The sequence below is a fragment of the Botrytis sinoallii genome (genome assembly GCF_014898435.1).
Source record: "Botrytis sinoallii strain Bc 23 chromosome Unknown BSIN_010, whole genome shotgun sequence".
NCBI classification, from domain to species: Eukaryota; Fungi; Ascomycota; class Leotiomycetes; order Helotiales; family Sclerotiniaceae; genus Botrytis; species Botrytis sinoallii.
The window spans coordinates 1,432,356-1,454,074 of record NW_024066037.1 but is presented as its reverse complement, the minus strand read 5'-3'; the positions used below and the strand labels follow the sequence as shown (position 1 = coordinate 1,454,074).

Genomic DNA, 21,719 nt, shown 5'->3' with positions numbered 1-21,719 from the left:
TTTTTGCAATTCAAATTTTAACTCTTTTAAGTATATATAGGATGAGAGTATGTGATTCGTATATTCATCCATATTACTAAAATCATTATAATTTGATTCTATTAATCTATTAAAATATCTTCCTATTATATCAAGAGAAGTTTCACCATAAATTTTATTTATAGTATCCCAGAGCTCTACTGGACTAGTTTTATCCTTAAATCTTTCAACTAAATCCATTGATATTATTGATTTTAGGGTCGCTAGAGCTCTTTTAGATTTATCTTCATATTCTTTCAATTTTTCGCTATATTTGAGGTGAATCTCTTTCGAAATAGGCATATTATTGTCTTTAAAATAGTATTTTCTTTCGGGGCCTTTTTCTGAATCGTCTATATAGGGCATAAAACCATTAGCCTCTAAAAAGAGCTTAGATTTAGTATACCATTCTATATAATTAGATCGACCATTCAGTTTAGGACCAATATATTTGATTCCTTGATTCTTGTCAGTTGTTCCTATGTAGAGTTAACTCCACGATTTTAATGCGATGGATATACTTTATACATGTCTCTATAGAGCATTGGCTTTTATTTCAATTTTATGAAGGAGAAAAATATCAAAATAAATTGACATTTTGTCAGGGAGGAAGATATTGTTCCTTGTCGAAGGCGACAGATTCGGGAACTTGGTGATGACATGGTTACCTTCAGATTATACGAATAGCTATGATAATTCTAAGAAAATTCGTTATGTCTGTCGAAGAGTTGAGAGAAACTTCTTCGCTTGAATCATCTCTAGAATCTGCTCATTCATCCTCTTCAGTACGATATCTTGGAGTTACTCGGAACCAGTCTGGAAGTTTTCTCGGAATCATATTTTCTACTCGCTACCGCCAAACTTCTCTTCATCTCATCTCATCTCCATACCTCTTGTATCTCCATACCCATTAATCAAATCCTTATATTTCACTAAAGAAGTGATATACTTATAGTATTCAAGAATCCCATATTCTTATTCCCTTCCATCTCCCCTCCCCCTTCCATCTCCCCTCCCCCTCATCCCCCGCATCCCCACCTCCTCAAAAGCCCTCCCCGCTTTCTCATACAAATCAACATGCCACCACGTGCACGAACGCCATAAATCCGACACCGGCGTTTGCGGAGTCCCAGCACCATGACCATGTAAGCCCATTGGACAAAAGAGATAAAGAGTGAGAGAAAGCAGACGAAGAGCAAAGAGTTGAACGAGGGGAGAAGAGTTTGTAGTATGAGAAAGCCTGTGAGAGGGGTTAGTGTGTGTTTTGAGATGAAATAGGGATGAAATAGGGATTAAATAGAAATGAAATAGGAATAAAAACAAAAACAAAAACAAAAACAAAAAAACCAACCAAAACCCATTTCCCAACACCTCTACAAATTCCCTCCCCTCACATTCAAGATCGGGGAACGCGAGAAAAAATGCACAGAGAGATAACGTGTCACCAATCAATTCATACGTATGCACATGCAGAGGTATTTTTTCTGCATACCTTCTCTGCGCTGAATGGGAAGAGAAATTCGAGTATCGGGATGTGAGGAGTGCGAGTTCGGTGTTGAAGCTCGATTGGAGGGTGCGGATTGGGAGGGGGGTTTGTGTGAGAGTGGTGTGGAGACGGGTGGTGATTGTTTCTGGGTCTGGGTCTGTTTCATCATCTGTGTCTGTGTCTGGGTCTGTAGAAGATGGATGTGTCATTTTAGTGGGTTTGGCTTGAGGTGCAGGTGCTGGAAGTACTTCGGTTAATCGTAAGAATGAGTTACTTTTTGGTTTTATATCTGAGCTAGAATATGATTGCCGTTTCTGAGTTTTCGCATCGTCATCTCCATCCTCATCATTACTATCATAAGGGAATTTGGTATATAATTCATGACGTTTGTGAAGAAAGGATTGCCATTCTATTTCATTGGTTTCAGGATTTTCTCTATAGTTGAAAGTTAGAATTCGAAGAAGAATGAGATGTGAAAAGGGGGAATAGAGACACTAACGGTCTTTCGAAAGCGAGAAGGGCGCGAATCTCTTCGCATCTTTGCACCGTGGTTGAATTTGCTGATATTGTCATATTGGAGTTTTAATATATTAATCTCCTATTTGTTGGATTGTCTAGAGAATAGGTAGATCGAATCAAGAAACACGAATAGGTAACTTTAATTTAGAGATCAGGGGGAAAATATCTAGTTCCAAATTGTAAACGAAGGGATAGAAATAAGAGCAAAACTGCAACAGATTCATGGCACACAAGAAATTAAATAATATTCCCCAACATTAAAACGATCTGGCCGCCTAATACATAACCCATCAATCCTGCGCCTCGAATCCTCTGGGTCGATTGTTGGAAGTGGCCCTGAGCTTGGCCATCGAGATGCTCCTAAGTTGACCAGCGAGAATCCTTGACTCCGCAACTTTATACTCAGCACCTAGGTAGATTTTGGGAACAAATAGTGGTTGGGTAGGTTGAGTAATATCTAGCCTCAAAATCGGCCCAAGCCAACTTTTCTATGTCCTAAATGTGACAGTGATAGATTTTTTTTGATTGAATCGTCTGGATGCAAACCCAACCCCACCTCAATGCTGCAAATTTCTTGCAGTGGCTTTAAACTTGCAGACTGAAACTATGGCCGATATTTGCGGAAGCTTACACGGTGTTGATAAAGGCTAGACCTCGTTCCCATAAATCTCTGATATTGTGATTTATGAAGTGGAAGGTGAGCAAGTGCTTGTCTTGTCATCATTTATCTTCAGATTCGAATCATCTGTTCCTCCGTCGTCACAGTCATTATCGCCCATAGTTTTAGCACCTTCTATTACATATTCATCCATCTCAATGTCAGAACCTTCATATATACCCCCATCGGTAGATCCACGAGAAAATACTTTCCAGTCGTATTCACATACCCTAGCTCCTCCAGTCACAAGAAGCTCTTCGATCAAAGAATCATTCTCGCTACTATCGCAACCAGGTGGTATATGGAGGTCTTTTGTGCCGTCCATCAGAATTTTCAAGGGGCTATAACGAGCGTATGATGTAATATAAAATAGATCACCCACACAATAATTCACATCTGCCCCCCATCCTATCAATACAGATATACCGGCTCTCCATCTCATGTACACTGCTTGCTGAAGAAGACTTCTGCTGCTATCTGTTTTCAACAACCTTGGTTCGTAGAAGGAGAGATCAGGATGCACGCCAATGTCAAGGAGTAATTTCAAAACCATCTCATCTCTTCTCATAAGTACTTCATTTGTGATGTGATTGCACATATCTGTTTCAGTAAAACCGTGAGCCACCGCTCGCTTTAGAACAAAGCGAAGTTTCGCTTCGTTATCACATCGTGCGAAAGCTGCCAGAGATGAGATGAGGCTGTAATCGGGGCAACCGAAGCTTTGAATATGATAGAACAAGAGTTGAAATCTTTCCATTGAGTCCATGCTTATGGCAACTGCAAGGAGGACTGATTCTATTTCTGAGACAAAACATTCGAACTTTAAAGGCCATTCCGACCGTATTTCGAGTTCAGTCCCGACAACGAATGCCAATGATTCCTGATCAGGATGTAAAAGCGCATAAGAGAAGGGCTTCCACCAGAGACCAATATCGTCTGTTGGCATTAAATCGCATTCATTTGTGATCAGCTGTATAAAATCGAGAATCTCGGAGGTGCTCTCGTGGAATCTTCCCCCAACTGATCTCATGATTTCTATGAGGACCAAGAATAAAAAGCTACTACCTTTTTTTTTCGCAAGCTCCAAGGCAGTTTGAAACCTGCGATACATTTTTGATTTGCCTCTAGGGACATTGAAGTAGTGGCGTATATGTGCCACGTTCTCAAAATGGATAGCAACGGAAAGAGGAGGGCGGTCTCCAAGTTCCAGAGTTACATCAACGGTCGCGTTATATTCTTCAATGAGTAGTCTTTCCACATGTTCCAGCTTCAGAAAACTTGCGCAGTAAATTGTTGTGCCAGGATCATTCCGATTCTCCCATTTGTCATTCGAATAGTCGGTATCAAAAGAATCACCACAGCCTGGTTGGCCAAACCAGGCCTCTCTCCAATGATACGAGTCCAGAAATTGAACAATATATCTCGCTGTTTCTATGTCGTTTTGGTCTGAAGAACTTCTCGCGTGAGATGGCCAGTAGGCGAATGGATACTTCCATATACATTCAAGATTGGTTTGTGTAGCGAACCAATTGATGTAATTTAGGCAGCATTCAAGAGCGAATAGGTGTAGAGAGGGTTCACCAAAGCCATTCATATATGTGACATTCAGATGAGTTGATGTAAGATACTCGCGAACTGAGAAGTGAGAAAATTGGACAAATTCTGTGTATATACGAGTAATAGTTTTACCGTCAGATGCAAGCCTATGACGTATACGGCCATCTTCAATGAGGGTAACCAAACTCCCTAAAATATCAAGGAGTTCATGTGGGTTCCCGAATCGATTATCAATGTTGAATGAAGGCTTCGAATCAATTCCTGCCGCTACAGCTTCAGCTAATTGATTGAGCGTTAGGTCCTCCTGACAAATCATCAGCCACTTCAGTGCAGCAACGACTATGTCTGTGTAATCTTCATGGATATTTGAAAGCATTCTTTCGTATGTAGCATGCAGAGTTCGAGGCAGGCTCTTTAGAGTCTTTCGTAACATAGCTGGAGTGGGGCACCTTCTTAGGGCATCGAGCTGACAGGTCACCCACAGGAACGTACCACAAAGTAAGATTCTGGAACAGATTGGACTGTTGAGGGAATAAGGACTCACATTCCATTAGCACTGTCTTCCAATGCCATTGCTATCTCAGTCTTAATCTCAGGTGGACCACTTTCTTAGTTTTTTGTCGTTTTCCAACTGTGTTTTGACGTATTGGCGTGTGTCCGAGTTGACATTTTCATTTCTGATAGGAAAAATTGAGAGTCTGGGTACCTCATCTATGATTTCTTTGATGTCCGCTTCCTTCCGACTGGTCATGAATATATGTAAACTTTTGTAGGCCCATGAGGATACCTCTTGCAGTAATTCACAGACAACCTGTCGATTACCTTGTTCATAACCTCTAGGACATTCGTCAACTGCGTCTAGGATTAGGTAAAAGGTTCCAGGCATCGACAACACGGCTTTAAGCATCGCTTTCAGCTTCTCTAATTGCGGAGCGGTGGATTGAGTGTCCTTGTAGATGACTAAAGCATCGTCGAGCGCGGCGTCATATCTGACGAGGAACTGTGTGAGAACAGAGCGCAGTTAATTATTGGCATTTGTTTTTCAGTTCCATTGAAAGAGAAGTAGTAATATGCGATGAAACGGTCAGAATTATTGGCACAATAATCGATCATATCCTGAACAACTGTTGAGCTGTATTTCTATTAGCACGCGAGCATAAATTTCTTAATGGTGATGGAGGGCTGCCCGTACCACAGAATTGTTTTGCCGCAGCCTGATAGACCCTGAACCCAAAGGAAGGAGTTATCGCTCGTCTTCCAATTGCTGTATTCATAACTTTGAAGAAACCATGACCCGGCGCCAGGTTCAAAGTGTCTTCGCGCCAAGTCATGGTTTGTTTTCGGGTCTGCAGTCGACAACCAATGGAGAAGGTCCTTTTTCTTAGATTCTGTTGCTGCTGATCAGTAATTTCTAAGAGTCATGTATAGATTGTTTACCTCGGGCTTTTATCTTTTCATGAGACTCGAAATCCAAACTTTGCTGAGTGATTGTGCATTTTAAATCCTGGATGCTATCCTTAACGTCTTGAGCATGTTGGACGATGTTTGTATGATTTGTATTAATACTCTGATTAAAAAGACTGACATCATGTATAATATCACGAGCATCATCTTTAAGGTCTCGGATATGGTCTTCAATCCTCTGCGCATTTTTCTTGATATCTCGAGTGTCGCATAGAGCCTGCTGGGCGTACTTCTCGACTGCTGCAATGATTTGTCTGTAGCAAGACTTAGCACAGCTTAATTTCCAGCATGTATTTTAGACCGCGTACAGTTGATCGGACTGAATTGCAATATCAAACTGCTCCCTAACATCATCAAACCTTGAGAAAACATTTGTTGATTTTCCTGTCCCAAGAACTGCCTCTAATCCATCGGTTAAACAAATTCTTCTCCTCTAATCTTTGTTGGACTTCGTTGATGACTTCCTGACATTCTTTCCATGGCTGTTCAGCTTGTTCAACGAGGCAGAATCGCCCTTCACTTTCATCAATCGCAGCTATATTCTTCAAACCTTGATATGAGGCAAGAAATCTCCGCAATGTCTTTAGCATACGCTCTAGATCAGTTCGGTTGTGTTCAGACAGTCCAACAGTCTTCGACAAAGCCTGGGCTAATTGAATACAAGCAATGATGCTGGCTGTGAGCCCGAGAACGCTGACTTAATCCATCTTGGTTAACCGCCTTTTGAGCCTTGTCGGAGATCAGAAACGAAGTATCATCGACAGCTAAACAATGCTCATTGCACAAGATCCAAAGTATCTGTGATTGTGTTAAAAAAAAGACGCAGTTGTTGGCAGACACTGGTCAAAGAAGTAAAAAATGAGAATGAGGAGGGCGGTTCCTTAAATTTTGTTTCCTGCGAAGGTTGGCGAAAGGTAAGATGAGATGTAAGATAGTCTGGATTCTTCGCATACTCTATTGATAGGTTACATGAGCATAACCTCACGAATTCATACTCTCGATTTATAAACTCAAAAGATCGCAGTGTGCATTCATTTATTGTAATTTTGAGACGAGATGGGTTCCGAATAAAACAGGGCATAGCAACGTATTCCATCGTTTTGCTAATGCTGCTATTACAATAACATTTTTTTTTAACTGTTATTTGCTTTTTTGCCATGGTCCGAGCAGCGTATGCAGTCTCCCTTCCTCTCCTAAGCCCTAAAACTCCTTACTGGCTCCTGGAAATTATCCCTCCTTCCGCTTGTTTGTTTGAGGAGAGGAGGGGAGATTGCAAACGCTTGGGTCTAAGGACGAACTACCCCAAGATCAACTATCTTGAAAAGTAGAAGGTTCAAAATGAAAAGGATCGCAAATTATAGCAAAATCGTTGCTGACCAAAGCAAGAGCGGAGTAAATGTTGAAATGACAGGTAGAGAATGACATAACAGTCGTCCATCCAGTAAACCCTTCAATGACATGACATGAACGTATTTAACGGCCCAAGTATCAGAAGTGACAAACAAACTTTCAAAGCTCTTGGAATGGCAGCTTTAAATGACTCTGGCCTTGAAGAGCCTTGCTGGAACTTTCTCTCAAGTAACCAAAGCTAATGAGGTTGTTTTATGCATCGTGAGCATCCCCAGAAACAGCTACATAAACACTTTTTGACTTTCTCCGATTTATGATTTGTTTTGTCCCCAGAGTGGCCATGTATACAGAGACGCAAGACTCCGTGATATTGCCCAGCTTAAGAGTTTGTCAACGTGGTCAGTTTGGGATATTATCATGAATCTTGATAGGATTTTGCCAACGTATATTCGATACGTCGCTGGCCGCTATGATAACTGGCATATTAGTCAATATAAACACACATAAATGTGTAGGTTCAACATGATGATAGCAAAGTAAACAACGATTCATTTGGTCATGTCAACATGCCTCGGTTTAATTATCAAACAGAAGCTCCCTCTGAGTTGTTTTCACAGCAAAGACAAATGCGTCAGTGATGAAGTCTCTCCAAGAACGGGTCTCGAGAGGACTCCACCGCCACGCCGAGCAAGGTACGACGACGTGTTTTATGGACCTTTCGGGTATCTCTCCGACATCGTGCAGCTCTTGCGGCTCGGTCAACAAATAGTGGTACCGCACACTGGGTACCATGATTGTGGCAGTGACATATATTGCCACGAACGGTGACGGATCTTAACACGGTGAGTAAAATAGAGATGGCTGTGGATAGCAAAACGAATACGTGCAGATGAAGCTATGGTATGGGGACAGCCCCAGCTTGTATTGCATATTCAAGCCGAACCACTCTTTGAAAAGGGCGGGGTTGGGGTTGCAAGTTGCTACGCCGCTGTTTTCTACGGATGAAGAAAGACGAAAAAAGGAAATTGAGAAGAGGGAGAAAGAGTGCATTTCACCCGTGATACTAATGCAGACCTGCACAGGCTGCACCGCCTTCTTCAATTGCCGGCCAAGACGACGACTTATGGAGACTTTCCTGCCACCTCCTGAGTTTTGAAGTCTTCGGTACGTGTCAATTGATGGCAGAGCTGACGAAGAAAAGAATGGCTGGAGATTACGCTCGGTCGCAATGGAAGAAAAAGAATGAAATGAGTATTTTCAGCAGTTCCACTTTGAAACTTTCGCTGGCTGGCTCGCAGAAAAAAACATCAAAGGTTTCTCAAGTTTTGCCAAGACTTTGCGGAGAGTGAGATAGCTTTTGGCGCTAATGGATAAACTAATCTCGGACGGGAGTCGGAAGCGGCGCAGTGTGAGAGTGTCGAGAAAAAAGGCTGGGAAATTAAAATGAGTTCGAGCAAGGGTCGAGAAACCTTAACAGGGTTTGCTATGGCAACCAATAAGATTGGCGTCTGATATCAACGGAAAGACCCCTTGAGTACTTGACTACTACTCTACTACCTACCTAGTAATATTTGAAGCTTGGATAGTGTGAAGCTGAAGGATGTACTCCGTAAAATCAGTCAGTGTCACTGAAGTGTGAGGTAAAAAAAGAGGAGAACCGAGGTGCAAAGACAACCAAGTGAAGAAAGCTTTTTCCATGATCAACCAGATCATCAAGTGAAACCGATTGCGTGTTTTCTTCTTATCAATTCGTATCAATTGTTTTCGAGACGACATGGTTTTGAAAGCTGACAAGTGTAGCTACCTTGACACATTTAATTGAACCTATCAAAATGCAATTGATTGATTGATGAAGCTCTAGATTTACACAATGTTCCTTTGGCAGAGCACATACCGATATTTGATTCGACTTCTTTTCCATGTGAAGCTCGGGTAGAGCTATGCTGAGCTTACCGTCCAAGTTGCCCTCCATCGATCTTATCCTATCCTCCAATCAATTCGTTCCACGATACGAGTCAACGTCAGGGGTCTCTCAAATGTGAGGAGCTGAAGCTTAAGGAAATTGAATTTATTTCTTACGGCGTCCAAACTCACACTTATCCGTATTCGACATGGTCTATGGAAGACGGCCAATGGTGAGGCTACCTAGATTCCTGTTTGGGATGATTGATTGACGGTCGTTTGTTTTCATTTGGAGAGATTCGAGAGGATATCCAACCGGAGCATGTCTTCTATCGGAAACTTGCACGGGAAAGTAAAATGCTGCGATGGCTGGGGGCCGAGAACACATGAACACGAAGATCCACTGATGCTTCATACCCGATCGAGAAGGAAAGTGGAGTCTGGGAAGAGTGGAGAGCTGTCCAGATGGAAGGACAAGAGAAGATGAAGACGAGGCCGATTACAGCAGAGCCAAACAGATTTCATGTGAACACTGTGAAGCCTTGGACTTGGAGATCTAGTTCGACGCCACAAATATCGATAAATGAAATTGCCGATGATATGCTTGGAACATGATATTGCTCAGGACCTCGGAAAGTCAATAGTCGGGGATGGATCAAACAGTAGTGTACAGAGTAGAGTAGGATCGAGGTAGTTGAGTGGTTTGTTTACATTGCATCCTATTTGGGATATATTATGGTCGATATTGATTGGAGTGGTGACACTCTGGGGTAGCTAAGCTTGAGGTACCTTGTGATGGCGTATGAGGAGAGAAAGTAAAAGAAAGAGAGGAAAGAAATGAAAGGCAGAGGGTAAAAAGGAAATTAGAGTTACCTACCACGTAGACATCCATATGTAGAATATATTCGAACCAATCTTCACGCAGTTTCATCATTCAATAGATGGAATCATGGGATTGAAATTACTAGGTAGGTGTAGGTGTAGGTGTAGGTGTAGGTGGTCGAGTGCTCCGTAGCTCAAGAATAGACTCTACCGTACCACGATTACCATTTGGGCATGTCTTATTATTTCCGTCTTCTCATCCATCACACATATGTCACTCTCATCACCCTTCCATTCATGATCCATCCATCATCCATCCAGCCATCATCCATCATCCATCACCTTGTCCATCCACCTCCCCCCCATCAATCATAAAAGCAGACCGTCTTCCCTACCACTTTTCATCACTTTCTGCACTGCATTGTAACTCGGCTTCCTACAATGCAACCGTTCCAAATGGTAATTCTTTGGTAATTCTTAGGTAATTACTCGATGCAGTTAGTCAGAAATAATATCATATTCCAAATATCACAACATCACCACAACTGAATGTAAACAAACAAATCATCCCACCTAGGTATACCTAATAAAAAATCACGATGGCTGTCGGTATAATTTAAAATTGAGTGACCCTGCTGGCTGCTTGGATGGAAAAACGTGAATATCCAACCACCTTGATTTCTCTAAACTTGCTCCCACCACCCTTCACCCATTCACCCTTCACCCTTCGTGCACCCTTCGCAAATCTCTCTCCACCATCTTCTTTCCCTCTTTCAATCCTCCCACCCCACATCAACACAAATACAACCTCAAAATCGCATCCCCAATCAATTTTGTACACACACACTCACACACTACACTCTTCACACCTACCACCTACCTACTTTCTCCATCGCATTGCACTTTCGCAATCACATCACAATATACTCTTGCTACTCTTTGTTCATCTTGAAAGACCTCCAAATATTTTTTGAAATCTGAAAGACGAGTCAAGAAACGTTACCCGTAAACGTTTTCTTCCCTCTTCCTTCTACCTCAAGAAGTAGAGATCCTTCTTGTGATATCCTTTCGGTACGCTGAAAGGTATTCGAGAAGTGTTCTCGCATTGAAAGGTCGTCAACCTGGACTTTGACGCACGTATACCGATCCCCTTCAGCATCTTCCCGTCGTCGTATAGAAGCGACGTCGCTGCCCAACCCATTCATACCACCGAGACTCACGTCGAAGGTGAAATCACTCTACACCATCATCACGAGCGCGTCGGACGGGAAGGTCAAGAAGAGGACGCTCAATCTCTTTACTCTCAACACCAACATCAGCTGCAACACGACCATCAACACGAACACGAACCCGAACACCAACATCAACATCACCTTCCTCCCCCTCCTCAACGACAGGAGTTTATAGAAGAAGAGGTTCGCATCACCCGTGAAGAAGATCGCCGTTCTGAATACCGTCCGAGCAGCCGCAGAGAAGAAGAAGTTTACATTCGTGAAGAACGCAGGTGAGTAACTAAAAACAAAAAAAAACAGTCCTTTCTTTTACAGTCTCAAAAAAACTCTCCTTTCTATCAAAATCCACTATCTATCAAAAATTACATCAAAAACAAACGAGACACAAATCATCATACCAGACCGACCAGCTGGAGCCAAAATAACATCCACAATACTTTTTTCCCCCTTCACCTCCATTTTCACCTCTCTTTGGGCCCTTTTCCAAACATTGGCACCAATTCCCAATTTTTCTTTCTTTTCTCGTTCTACAGCATTAATAATAATAAAACGATCTGGCCATATCGGAAGAAGCAGTACCCAATTAACCATTAATTGGGTCCCTTCTGAGACAAATTTGCCAGCTTTCTTGTTTTTTATTATTACGACGCACAGTCCAACGATCTTCGGTTTAGTCCCAGCCACCCCCCTTACCCCAAAAATAACATGGGCTTCTTTGTTTTTTCTTTTAGTGTTGACACAGTAACGCACACCGTTTAATTTTCTTCATTAACTGACCCTTTGGTTTCTCTACCCTTCTTTTAGACCCGAACACAAACACAAACACCACTCTGCTTCCTTCGATATCAACACCCCACATCACCACAGACACTTCGAAGCTTCTTTTGAAAGAGACAGTGATCGTCACCACAAACACTCTGAAGTTAATATCGAACTTCCCCGTCGTGAACATCATCATCACCACCATCATCAACGTCGTCAATCTTCTGAAGTAGACTTTCAACTTGAACGTCAACGTCAATCTCGTCACTACGAACCATCCGAAGTTGATACTCAGTTCTCTGCTCCTCAAAAGAGTCCCACCGAGACCAACATCGACTTCGTTGAACGTCAATACCGTTCCCGAACCCAACCAAGTTACAAGGAAGACACTGTCATCGTCGACCCTCCCAAATCCCGTGTATCTGAACCAAGATACATTGAAGAGACTCGTGTAACTGAGACTACTATCGTCCCAGCACCCCGTTCCACTCACTCTCACAAACCCAAGTCAACCTTCCACGAAGAACAGTTCGAGGAAGAAGTTCGCGTCAAGCAACCTCGCACACCAGCCAGATCTACTTTCACCGAAGAAGTTCGTGAAAGAGAACTCGTCAAGTACACTCCCCCCGCACCCAAATCAACCACTTCAACTTTCAAACCAGTCAATCTCGAAATGGGTTACTACGATGATGAAGGTAAGCTTCCTGTTTGTTTTTTTCTTTAACCCCCCACCATGTACCCTAAGCATTCAAAATCAGGGAACTATCACTCCCTTCGTGGAGGTTACTACCATGGACACGGGAAAACTTTGAACCAGGACCCAATTGACTCTCTCGATTTAGCCGGAGCCCCAGCCGTTGCTGCTCCAAAGCAACCTGCCAACACCGTTACCATCCCTTGCCACCACATCCGTATGGGTGACCTCTTGATGCTCCAAGGACGTCCCTGCCAGGTTATCCGTATCACCACCTCCGCTGCCACTGGCCAACACCGTTACTTGGGTGTTGACCTCTTCACCAGACAATTGAATGAAGAGTCCTCTTTCATCGCCAACCCAAGCCCAAGTGTCGTCGTCCAAACGATGTTGGGACCAGTCTTCAAGCAATACCGTGTTCTTGATCTCCAGGACCACTCTGGTAAGTTTTATCTACTACTTCTTTATCAGCATCTCATACTAACATGAATTTAGTTGTTGCCATGACCGAGACCGGCGATGTCAAGCAAGCCATTCCCGTTTTGGACCAATCCAACCTCTGGACTCGTCTTAAGGAGGCCTTCGAAGGTGGACGTGGTAGCATCCGCATCATGGTCGTTGCCGATGGTGGTCGTGAGATCGCTGTTGACATGAAGACTGTCCACGGATCCCGTCTGTAGATTTCCTGTACCAATCACCATGGCGTCCAACCGGCAATAATCCATTGGCCTTTCCTCGATGGAGTTTCCTTTTTGTTTTCATGATTTTTTAGTGCATTTTCGGAGGGAAAATTTGAAACGTATGATGGGGTAGATATGGATTCAGATTGATTAATGAGGGATGAAATTTGGACGATCTGGTTTTTTATCTGATCTATCGGATTCTTTTAGTTTAACGAAGTATTCAAGTAGGTCCTCGATGCCATCTATGGTGATACTACTTTGGTGGTTTTGACATGGTGGTAGAGAGAGTCCTTGATGCTGCGGTCTTTTTCTACTTTGTAATTGTGTAAATAGGAAAAGATCCAGAATGAAAACACGCTGCTTGTCTATTACTTTTATCTCTTTACGCTGTGATTAATTGAATTCCAATATGTGACTGGATTGTTACCCTTAGGAATGTGTGGTGTTGAAGAATGTTACTTGACCCAATTCCCCAGCCATGATGATTAGATGTGTCCAATTCCCACTTTTTGCCGAGGGATCAACCTTAAATTGCCGTATAGGATCCGAGTGGGGGTCTGACATCTTCAAGTCTTTGATTTCGTAAGGAGTACTCAAGCTAAGTAAGGGTACCTTGATGGTTCGATACGGGCTCGAGTACCTTCTTTATCTAGAAAGGACTGCACATGATACCATTTACCCATATTCCCCGCCATTCACGTAGCTTCTGAAGATAAGCTCAACAGATAAGATGAGTCCTTTCATTGAATCAATTAATCATTTATCCAAGCCTTGATACGTACCATCTGTTCTGCTCCTATTTTTCAGCTTTGTCTTCACTCGTAACCTCATTATCCAAACCTTCAAGTTCTCTTGGGTTTTCTCTCATCTACACTTATCTCTATCTAAGTTCTTCTCTGCATTCCGTCCATACAATACACAACATTCACAAGTTATAAACCATGGGTTCATCGCAATCAACCCCAGTTTACAATTCTCCCGCAGAAGCCCAATGCATCCTTCTGGAGAAGATTCAGAATATGCAGCTTCAAACTGAGGAAGATGATTACATACATGTAAATGAAAAGGGTGCTGCTTACCAAGCTACTTCGCGAGCTCAGTGGACTCCTTTGAGTGCTGCGAGAGTTGAAAATGGGAGGGAGGAACTCTTGAGTGATCCTAAGAATCGGTAGATATAATTACTATGCATTCCAACTGCATTATACTAATATCAATCTCTCTCTAGTCTCGCCCTTAGTGCTCTTAGCAGCGCCGATCCGCGAACAGTCCTCACATCCCGCACCACCCTCAACCAAGATCAACAAATCTTTTCCGTCAAAATACCTTTTGAGGGAGCTCCAATAACTAATCAGCGACAATCAGGACGATGTTGGTTGTTTGCCTCCACCAATGTCTTTCGCGTCGCATTGATGAAGAGACATAACCGTAAAGAATTCGAGCTCTCTCAAGCTTATCTATTCTTTTGGGATAAATTGGAGAAGGCGAATTGGTTTTTGGAGCAAATCCTTGATACGGTAGGAGAGGATTTGGATGGAAGATTGGTGCAGCGATTGATGGAGAGTCCGGTTAGTGATGGAGGACAGTGGGATATGTAGGTTTTGCTTTGCATGATATAAATTCCTGACACTCGAATTCTAACAACTTGGATTAGGGTTTACAACCTTGTCCATAAATATGGTCTCGTACCCCAAGTTCTCTACCCAGATAGCTTCAACGCTCAAACATCTTCGGTGATCAATAGTATTATCACACACCAACTCCGAGAAGATGCTCTCAAACTACGCGCTGCAGCTACTACAAAATCTGCCTCTACTCTCAACAGTCTAAAAGAGCATATGGTTCGCCAAATCCATCTCATCCTAACTCTTGCTTTGGGTCCACCACCTGCTTCTGATACAGCTTTCACATGGCAATATCTAGACAAAGATGATAACGCTCAAGAGTTGAAAGTCACCCCCATTCAATTCGCCAAGGAATTGAATACCCCAAAATCAATCAGAATCACCAATTCCACAGTCCACGATATGTTCTCACTAGTCAACGATCCTAGAAATGAATACAACACTCTCCTAACTGTCGATCGTCTCGGTAATATCGTAGGCGGTCGTCCAATCACATATGTGAATGTTTCCATGCCCGTCATGAAAGCTGCTTGTGTTTCCATGTTAAAAGCTGGTCTCCCAATATTTTTCGGCTCAGACGTCGGTAAATACAGTAACTCCAAATCCGGAGTCATGGATCTTGATCTCATCGATTATGAATTAGGATTCAATATCAAACTTGGAATGAGTAAAGCACAACGTTTAATGACGGGAGAGAGTGCAATGACTCATGCAATGGTTCTTACAGCTGTACATTTGGATGAGGAAGGAAAGAGTGTTAGATTGGAGAGTTCAGAATAGTTGGGAGAGGGAGCAGGAACGGATGGCTGGTTTGTAATGAGTGATGCGTGGATGGATGAATTTGTCTATCAGGCAGTTGTAGAACCGAGGTTTGTGGCAAAGAGTGTTAGGGATGTGCTTGGGGGTGAAGCAAAGGTTTTGAACTTGTGGGATCCGATGGGTGCTTTGGCTTAAATGGGTATTATGATGTGAGCTTTTGTTTTGAAGGTAGACAATTAATGTAGTCATAACATTGAGAGGAATAGGAAAGGGGAGTTATTGGTTATGAATGATGGGGTTGGCGATGATAGTTATGATATCAATACGCGAGTCAAGACTAGACAATAAAAATAGTTCTAGCATATTTCAAAGCTAAAGATCGGATGTGACAATTGTAAATCTATTTTGATATACTTTATTTTCCTTTTCTTCTTCCTTTATTTTTGTTTTATATTTGTCTGAATTACATTCAATCTTATTGTTTTGTTTTGTGTTTTATATAGTATGGTAATAGTATAGTGCTTTCTATGCATCATATTATATCTTTATACTATCTTGATGATTAGGATTATTGTTGTTGTTAATGAAGTTGATATTGATTTGATCAAGATGGAGATGGAGATGGAGATGGAGATGGAGATTAATGTTGTGAGTTTGAATGGATGGGATGGATGGGATGGATGGGATGGATGGGATGGATGGGATGGATGGGGATGGATGGGAATGGATGGGATGGATGGATAGATGAGTTTGTAGGTAGGTAGGTAGGTAGATAAAATAATAGATAAATAAATAGATAGATAGATAAGTAAATAGATAGGTAGATGGGTAGATGAGTAGATAGATGATTGATTGATGGATTGATTTTATTTAACGTCCTTTTCAGTCCATGACTATTTAGAACAGCTAGGCTATAGAGGCCTAGCAAATACTATTGGATATCTATAGTAGATATATCAATTTGGGAAAATAAAAACGAATACTGGGAACTAAGCTCGATCTCTATTCGAAGTGCAAATAGAGATAATTGTCTTTATCCTTTAAGATACTCCTTTCTGACTTTTCTCCTCCCTTAATTCAATTAAAGTATCCCACTATCCAATTTCTCTTTTTTTAAAATCCTAAAATCCAATTTGCCTATTCCTTTTTTTCTATAAAAGATAAGAGTTATTTCTTTCCAAGTTGTTTCCAATATAATAAGGGTTTCTTATTAGTAAAATAACAATAAAAAGCACTACTCTTCTTTAATCTTTATTCTTTTAAACTAACTTCTTGTATATTTTCATAAGCTTGATATCCTTAGTTTTATTAGATATATATATCGAAACTGTTGATAATAGTGGGGCAGAGCTGAGCCCTAAATCTATATATAAATCAATTCAGAAAATTCGAAAATTCGAAAATTAAAAGGAAAAACATTGTATTGTATCGATACTTAGAGTATAATATTAATTTGAAGGTGATAGTATTCTCTATATTGTATTGTCATGGTATTCGAATAGCTAAAAGCTAAAGGGTATAAAAAAAGGGATTGTAGTATAAGTAGAGTAATAGTAAGCTTTATATTGAAAAGACTCTTTTAAAAAGAAAAGACCTACTATATATCTTACTTCTGTAAAATAATAATCGATAATAGATATTGAATCTGATTAAGGCTTTTATAACCTTTGTATTTGTATCTAAAACTGGTATTCAATTTTTTATAGATATTGTTGTTGTAAAATCGTAATATAATCCTTTGCTATATCTCTGATACCTCTTTTCTTCTAATTCTTCTAATTCTATTTGCGACTCAATCTTAGCTCTATAGACTCTCAAGAGAAAGCTGGAGGTTCGTAGGATGCACCGCGTACAGGTATTGAGTCTTCGCATCCCAGATGAGTAGATAGATAGCTAGATAGATTGAGTAGTATATGTGAAAGTATCTTATTATTTTATTTTATTAAATATTAATATTAAGTTATGAGATGAGATGAGATGAGAGTGGAGATTTAAAAATGTAATTAAGAGATGAGATGTTATATATATATATAGCTACAGTTGCGAGAAGTCGAATGTATGGATTCGTGAATTTGTTGACTGTGATGTGGATGGGATATTCTATATGAGCATATATGCAAAGTGAGTTATTTCATCAATGAATAGAAGAGGGATTTGTGGATACCGAGGAGTTCTGAGGAGTTCAGAATTTGTATTGGGAAGTGTGAGGCGTGATTGTGACGCGTGGAATGGTGGGAAAGATATATCTGTCTTCTGTGATTTCTATGTGCTAGAAAGGAATTTTGATACTTGGTGAGGGATACTCGGGAATATGGGTTTGTTTATTCGAGAAACGCGGATTATGGGTGAGGATTCAGATTCAGATTCGGATTCATATTTGAGTTTGAATGCTGGGAAATTCTATCTACATACTTCACTCGTGAAATACGCAATCCTTCAAAACTATTCCTATATCCCTATATGCAAAACCCGATTTCCGTCAGAAGAACACGCGAATAAAACATCTCACAACGCAACATCCGGGAGATTCCAAAACCCATCATCCGCACTGGGAAAGGCCAGCCAAAAATTATCATCCAAACCTATCAAAAACTCATCTTGCAGGTGACTTTCCGGTATCACAAGTGGTGCTGTGGTCGATTCATCGTGTTGGTTAAAGGGTTGAGGGATTTCTTCTTCGGGTTCGGGGGATGAGTTGGAGGGGTGCGGGTGGAGACTTGCTTCGTACAAGCTTTTGATGCGGAGAAGTTGGCGGGAAAAGCGGATGAAGATGTCTTTTTCGGGGGTGGTGGTGGTGGATAGGTTTGGCGATTGGGGTTGGGATTGGAGTTCTGGACTTCTGCCTCGAATGGAGATGATGATCTTGAGTTTTGCAATGAGGAAATCAATCGTGTGTTGGATGTTTAGGGCAGAGCGGGCGTGCTCTCGATCCCAACCGTCGGCTTTGCAGGTGCAGAGTTTCAGGGCGACTAGAATGCCATAGCCGACTTGGACCCAGGTGGTATAGGCAGCTGCGATGGAGAAGTCGATCCATTGAGTGACTTTGTCGTCGAGGAAGGTTTTGACGGATATTAGGCAGGAGTTGAGGATACTGAGTCGCTCGAGACTATCTGAAGTTGTGAAGTCGGCATCGTTTAAGCCCGCTTCGTAGAGATTGATTTCGGCAATGCTGTAGTTGATTGATATGAGGACTTTTTCAGGGGTTGTTAATAAGAAATTAGGGGGTACAGGAAGCGAGGGAACTAACAGTGGGATTTTAGATTTTCTGGTAGCTCGTGTTTGAAAGTTTCTAGTTCCCTCTGCAATAAGTCCATACACATCTTTTGCGGAACGATACGAGGACCGAATCCCACTTCGAGATTGAAGAATGTGTGTTTGATTTTCCTCGTGAGTTGTTGCAGCTTTACTAGATGGAAAAGAATTATGTCGCTCTGGAACTCTCCTGCTTCGGCTACCGTTTTACATGCTTCTTCGAGCTGGACAGTGTATCTCATACTTTCAACGCTACTACCTGGGGGCATCCTGGTGAGAATCATTAGTTAAAGCATGTCGATTTCGAAGTCCCGGTGGTAAATTTACATTGAGGTAGCATAGAAACATCCTGCGTAAGCCCGGAGCTCCTCAAGTCTCCGACTACTCAATCTATCTTTATTGGCTTGTCGAGTACCTGACAGGATATCAGAATCGAAAGTAAAAAGGCTGTAGTCTTGTAATATCAGTTTGTGAAGTCAAAGACACACTTACCATCAACCGATACCTTCTCCATAGTCGCACCTTGCTTTAATGATCGTTGAAGACCAAGTGTTGTCACCATTGACTTCACAAGGTAAATCAAATTGAATGTTTGATTGTTTATGATAGATTGGTAATGAAACCTATTAGCATTAGTGAACTTCTATTTGATACTACGGTAGAGGGAACATTGTAAATACCATCCAAGATGAACAAGCAAAGCTTGCAATTTGTCTAGACTAGCAGTCTGACCTCTTAACAACAATTCAGTTATAAAATTCTCGAAAGAGCGAATTCCAAAAGCATCCTGAAAAGTTGGATTTCGGTGAGATGCAGCTGTGATAATAGCTTTCCATAAAAATGGTCTCTCTGCTTGAAATTGGCGAGGTGAGATATTCGGAAGTATGAGGACGAACGGACAGTATGGAGCCATGTCGCTTTTGAAAATGGCCAGTAGTGCATGTGCGTAATCATCATCAAGATCGATTACGGGGGGTATAGTTGTCGATGATGGATATAAATCTGTATCCACGCGGTTGCTAGTGGATGGGGTCTTGAGATTATCACCGAAACACATTGATGTCTCGTCGTTTGGGATCTGTTCAGTAACATGGTCTAGCAAGTGTGGCGGATCCATAGATTTGATACCCATTGGAATGTCATTCTGAGATTGTAAGTATGGTGGATCAATGGACTTAGTGTTCGTCGGAATGTCATCCTGACGTTGTACAATTGATGCTTTCGGTATATGATTCGAAGTACTCAGAATAGTAACGATATCATCTAATTTCTTCTCGAGTCCAGCCACGGAGCTAGATGAAATCAGTATAGAGCGTTAAAATAAGCTTCCCATAATACTCACGTAGCTTTAAGTCGTTTTTTCGGTTTATTTGGGGGTTCGCATTCTTTTCGAAGTCGTTGACAGCTGGATATCAATAATTTAGCGAAAATAGATATTGAGGATTGAGAAAACCTACCGATAGCATTTGTTGCCAACGGGATCAGACGGCATACATTTTACCTTTGCTTTAGCACATGTTCCACATGCATTATTTTGTAGTCCATAGGCCCTTTTGGGGTGTTCAACAACTGGAGCTTCCATTCCGGGAGGTAATGAAGGTGACTATCACGTGTCAGTTCTCCCGCGCCTCTAAGTCTGGGAAGGATACTTTTGAAATAGCTAGGCTTGAACAGTGAAAGCGGCACTCTCAAGAATTGAATAAGGAAATCTACGAGACCTAAAACTTTGAAGGTTGCTATTCTTCAGACGGGAAGTCGTTGAGCTCTCTCCTCAAACATAAGATGAGCGGGAACGGCTTCCGTGTCCGCGTCATATCACGTGATCTTACAATATATTGTTTCATCTTGACTTCATGAGAGGATATGATATCGCTCATCATGGCAAAAGAAACAACGATGCCAAAGAAACACTGCGTACGGCGTTAAAAATTGATATGGCTCGGCATTCTTTTGTACATAAAGACTTCTTCACGTGTACGGGATAGTCGCCCGAGTGCACAGATTCTCGGATCTTGAAATCAATTCTGTACATTGTGAGTATGGCATCATTCACATCTCTCAATCGTTCTCGTGCACCTGTTCGGCCAATTTTTTCTAATCGAGAAACCGTTGGATGATCTGATCTATTGCTGATGCTTCCACGGCAATCTAGTTTACTTTTTATAAAAGAAGCTACAAGAACCGATGCACGAGCAGCTGCTAGTTTGAGATCTGCACTCATTGTACTTGGCAATGACCCTCTTCTTTCCTTGGCCAACTTCCTCGATCTACTGTGTACAACGGTTTGATAATGGATATAAACTGCGTCAAGACTTGTCAAGCACAACTGCTGGTTGAATCGAGGCTATTGGAAAGTTCCAACTGCTATATGGATCGTGATAAACAGAGTTTTCATTTTAGCCTTATTCCCTCAAAGCACAAGAGGGATGATGAAGATATCTGGACTTGCAATCTCGCGAATAGTTGAAGGATATGCGAACACTAGGGACTTTTTGCCAACGGGTTGCCCCGGAATTTTCAGGGACATGGCACATCTGCCGTTAGCCTCCCGATTTCAGCTCAATCTAGTGACGGCTCGACCTACAATCGTTACGAAGGACCGATTTGATCGTCTTCTGATGCTAAAAAGTTACATGGCATTGAGCGGTATAACGTTCATATAGTTACTCTCGGAAGTGGGGTTTTGTGTGGGACAACAAGCTGGAGTAGTACGACCAAGGGTGTAGTTGCCTCTACAACATTTGTTTAGGCTTTCTAAAGGCGCGCTTGTGGGAAGAGTATGTGTGAAATGATCTCTTCGAGTCATCGAAACTACTTGAAAGATTCAATAGCTAAGAAGAATTGTATCACTCTTCAGTCAGCGATATCTCCCCTGTAGCACCGCATTTATGTATAAATACCCCAGTATATCACTCAGGAAGATAGATTCAATTATTATC

The 21,719-nt window shown here is 41.7% G+C and overlaps 6 protein-coding genes across 6 annotated transcripts; 2 read left to right on the top strand and 4 right to left on the bottom strand.

The window, feature by feature from the left end:
* Positions 1-993: 993 nt before the first annotated feature.
* On the bottom strand, positions 994-2,290 carry EAF02_006566 (uncharacterized protein; the record flags this gene model as incomplete). The annotated part of the gene is made up of 2 exons (XM_038902614.1): positions 2,004-2,290; positions 994-1,939 (listed from the first exon to the last, which is right to left on the bottom strand). Exons 1-2 carry the CDS (start codon positions 2,075-2,077, stop codon positions 994-996), a joined length of 1,020 nt encoding a protein of 339 aa, XP_038757834.1. The 5' UTR covers positions 2,078-2,290.
* Positions 2,291-2,706: 416 nt separating this feature from the next.
* Positions 2,707-3,792, bottom strand: EAF02_006565 (uncharacterized protein; the record flags this gene model as incomplete). Its single annotated transcript, XM_038902613.1, has 1 exon — positions 2,707-3,792. One exon carries the CDS (start codon positions 3,790-3,792, stop codon positions 2,707-2,709), a length of 1,086 nt encoding a protein of 361 aa, XP_038757833.1.
* Positions 3,793-5,198: 1,406 nt separating this feature from the next.
* EAF02_006564 (uncharacterized protein) lies at positions 5,199-6,182 on the bottom strand (the record flags this gene model as incomplete). The annotated part of the gene is made up of 5 exons (XM_038902612.1): positions 5,199-5,370; positions 5,431-5,626; positions 5,676-5,956; positions 6,011-6,061; positions 6,172-6,182. 5 exons carry the CDS (start codon positions 6,180-6,182, stop codon positions 5,199-5,201), a joined length of 711 nt encoding a protein of 236 aa, XP_038757832.1.
* Positions 6,183-10,375: 4,193 nt separating this feature from the next.
* On the top strand, positions 10,376-13,518 carry EAF02_006563 (uncharacterized protein; the record flags this gene model as incomplete). Its single annotated transcript, XM_038902611.1, has 5 exons — positions 10,376-10,381; positions 10,889-11,280; positions 11,813-12,465; positions 12,529-12,906; positions 12,960-13,518. 5 exons carry the CDS (start codon positions 10,376-10,378, stop codon positions 13,142-13,144), a joined length of 1,614 nt encoding a protein of 537 aa, XP_038757831.1. The 3' UTR covers positions 13,145-13,518.
* Positions 13,519-14,088: 570 nt separating this feature from the next.
* On the top strand, positions 14,089-15,549 carry EAF02_006562 (uncharacterized protein; the record flags this gene model as incomplete). Its single annotated transcript, XM_038902610.1, has 3 exons — positions 14,089-14,315; positions 14,373-14,738; positions 14,799-15,549. 3 exons carry the CDS (start codon positions 14,089-14,091, stop codon positions 15,547-15,549), a joined length of 1,344 nt encoding a protein of 447 aa, XP_038757830.1.
* Positions 15,550-17,880: 2,331 nt separating this feature from the next.
* Positions 17,881-20,507, bottom strand: EAF02_006561 (uncharacterized protein). The gene is made up of 8 exons (XM_038902609.1): positions 20,430-20,507; positions 20,238-20,383; positions 20,123-20,185; positions 19,461-20,072; positions 19,273-19,403; positions 19,108-19,195; positions 18,776-19,050; positions 17,881-18,719 (listed from the first exon to the last, which is right to left on the bottom strand). Exons 2-8 carry the CDS (start codon positions 20,360-20,362, stop codon positions 18,034-18,036), a joined length of 1,980 nt encoding a protein of 659 aa, XP_038757829.1. The 5' UTR covers positions 20,363-20,383; positions 20,430-20,507; the 3' UTR covers positions 17,881-18,033.
* Positions 20,508-21,719: the final 1,212 nt, after the last annotated feature.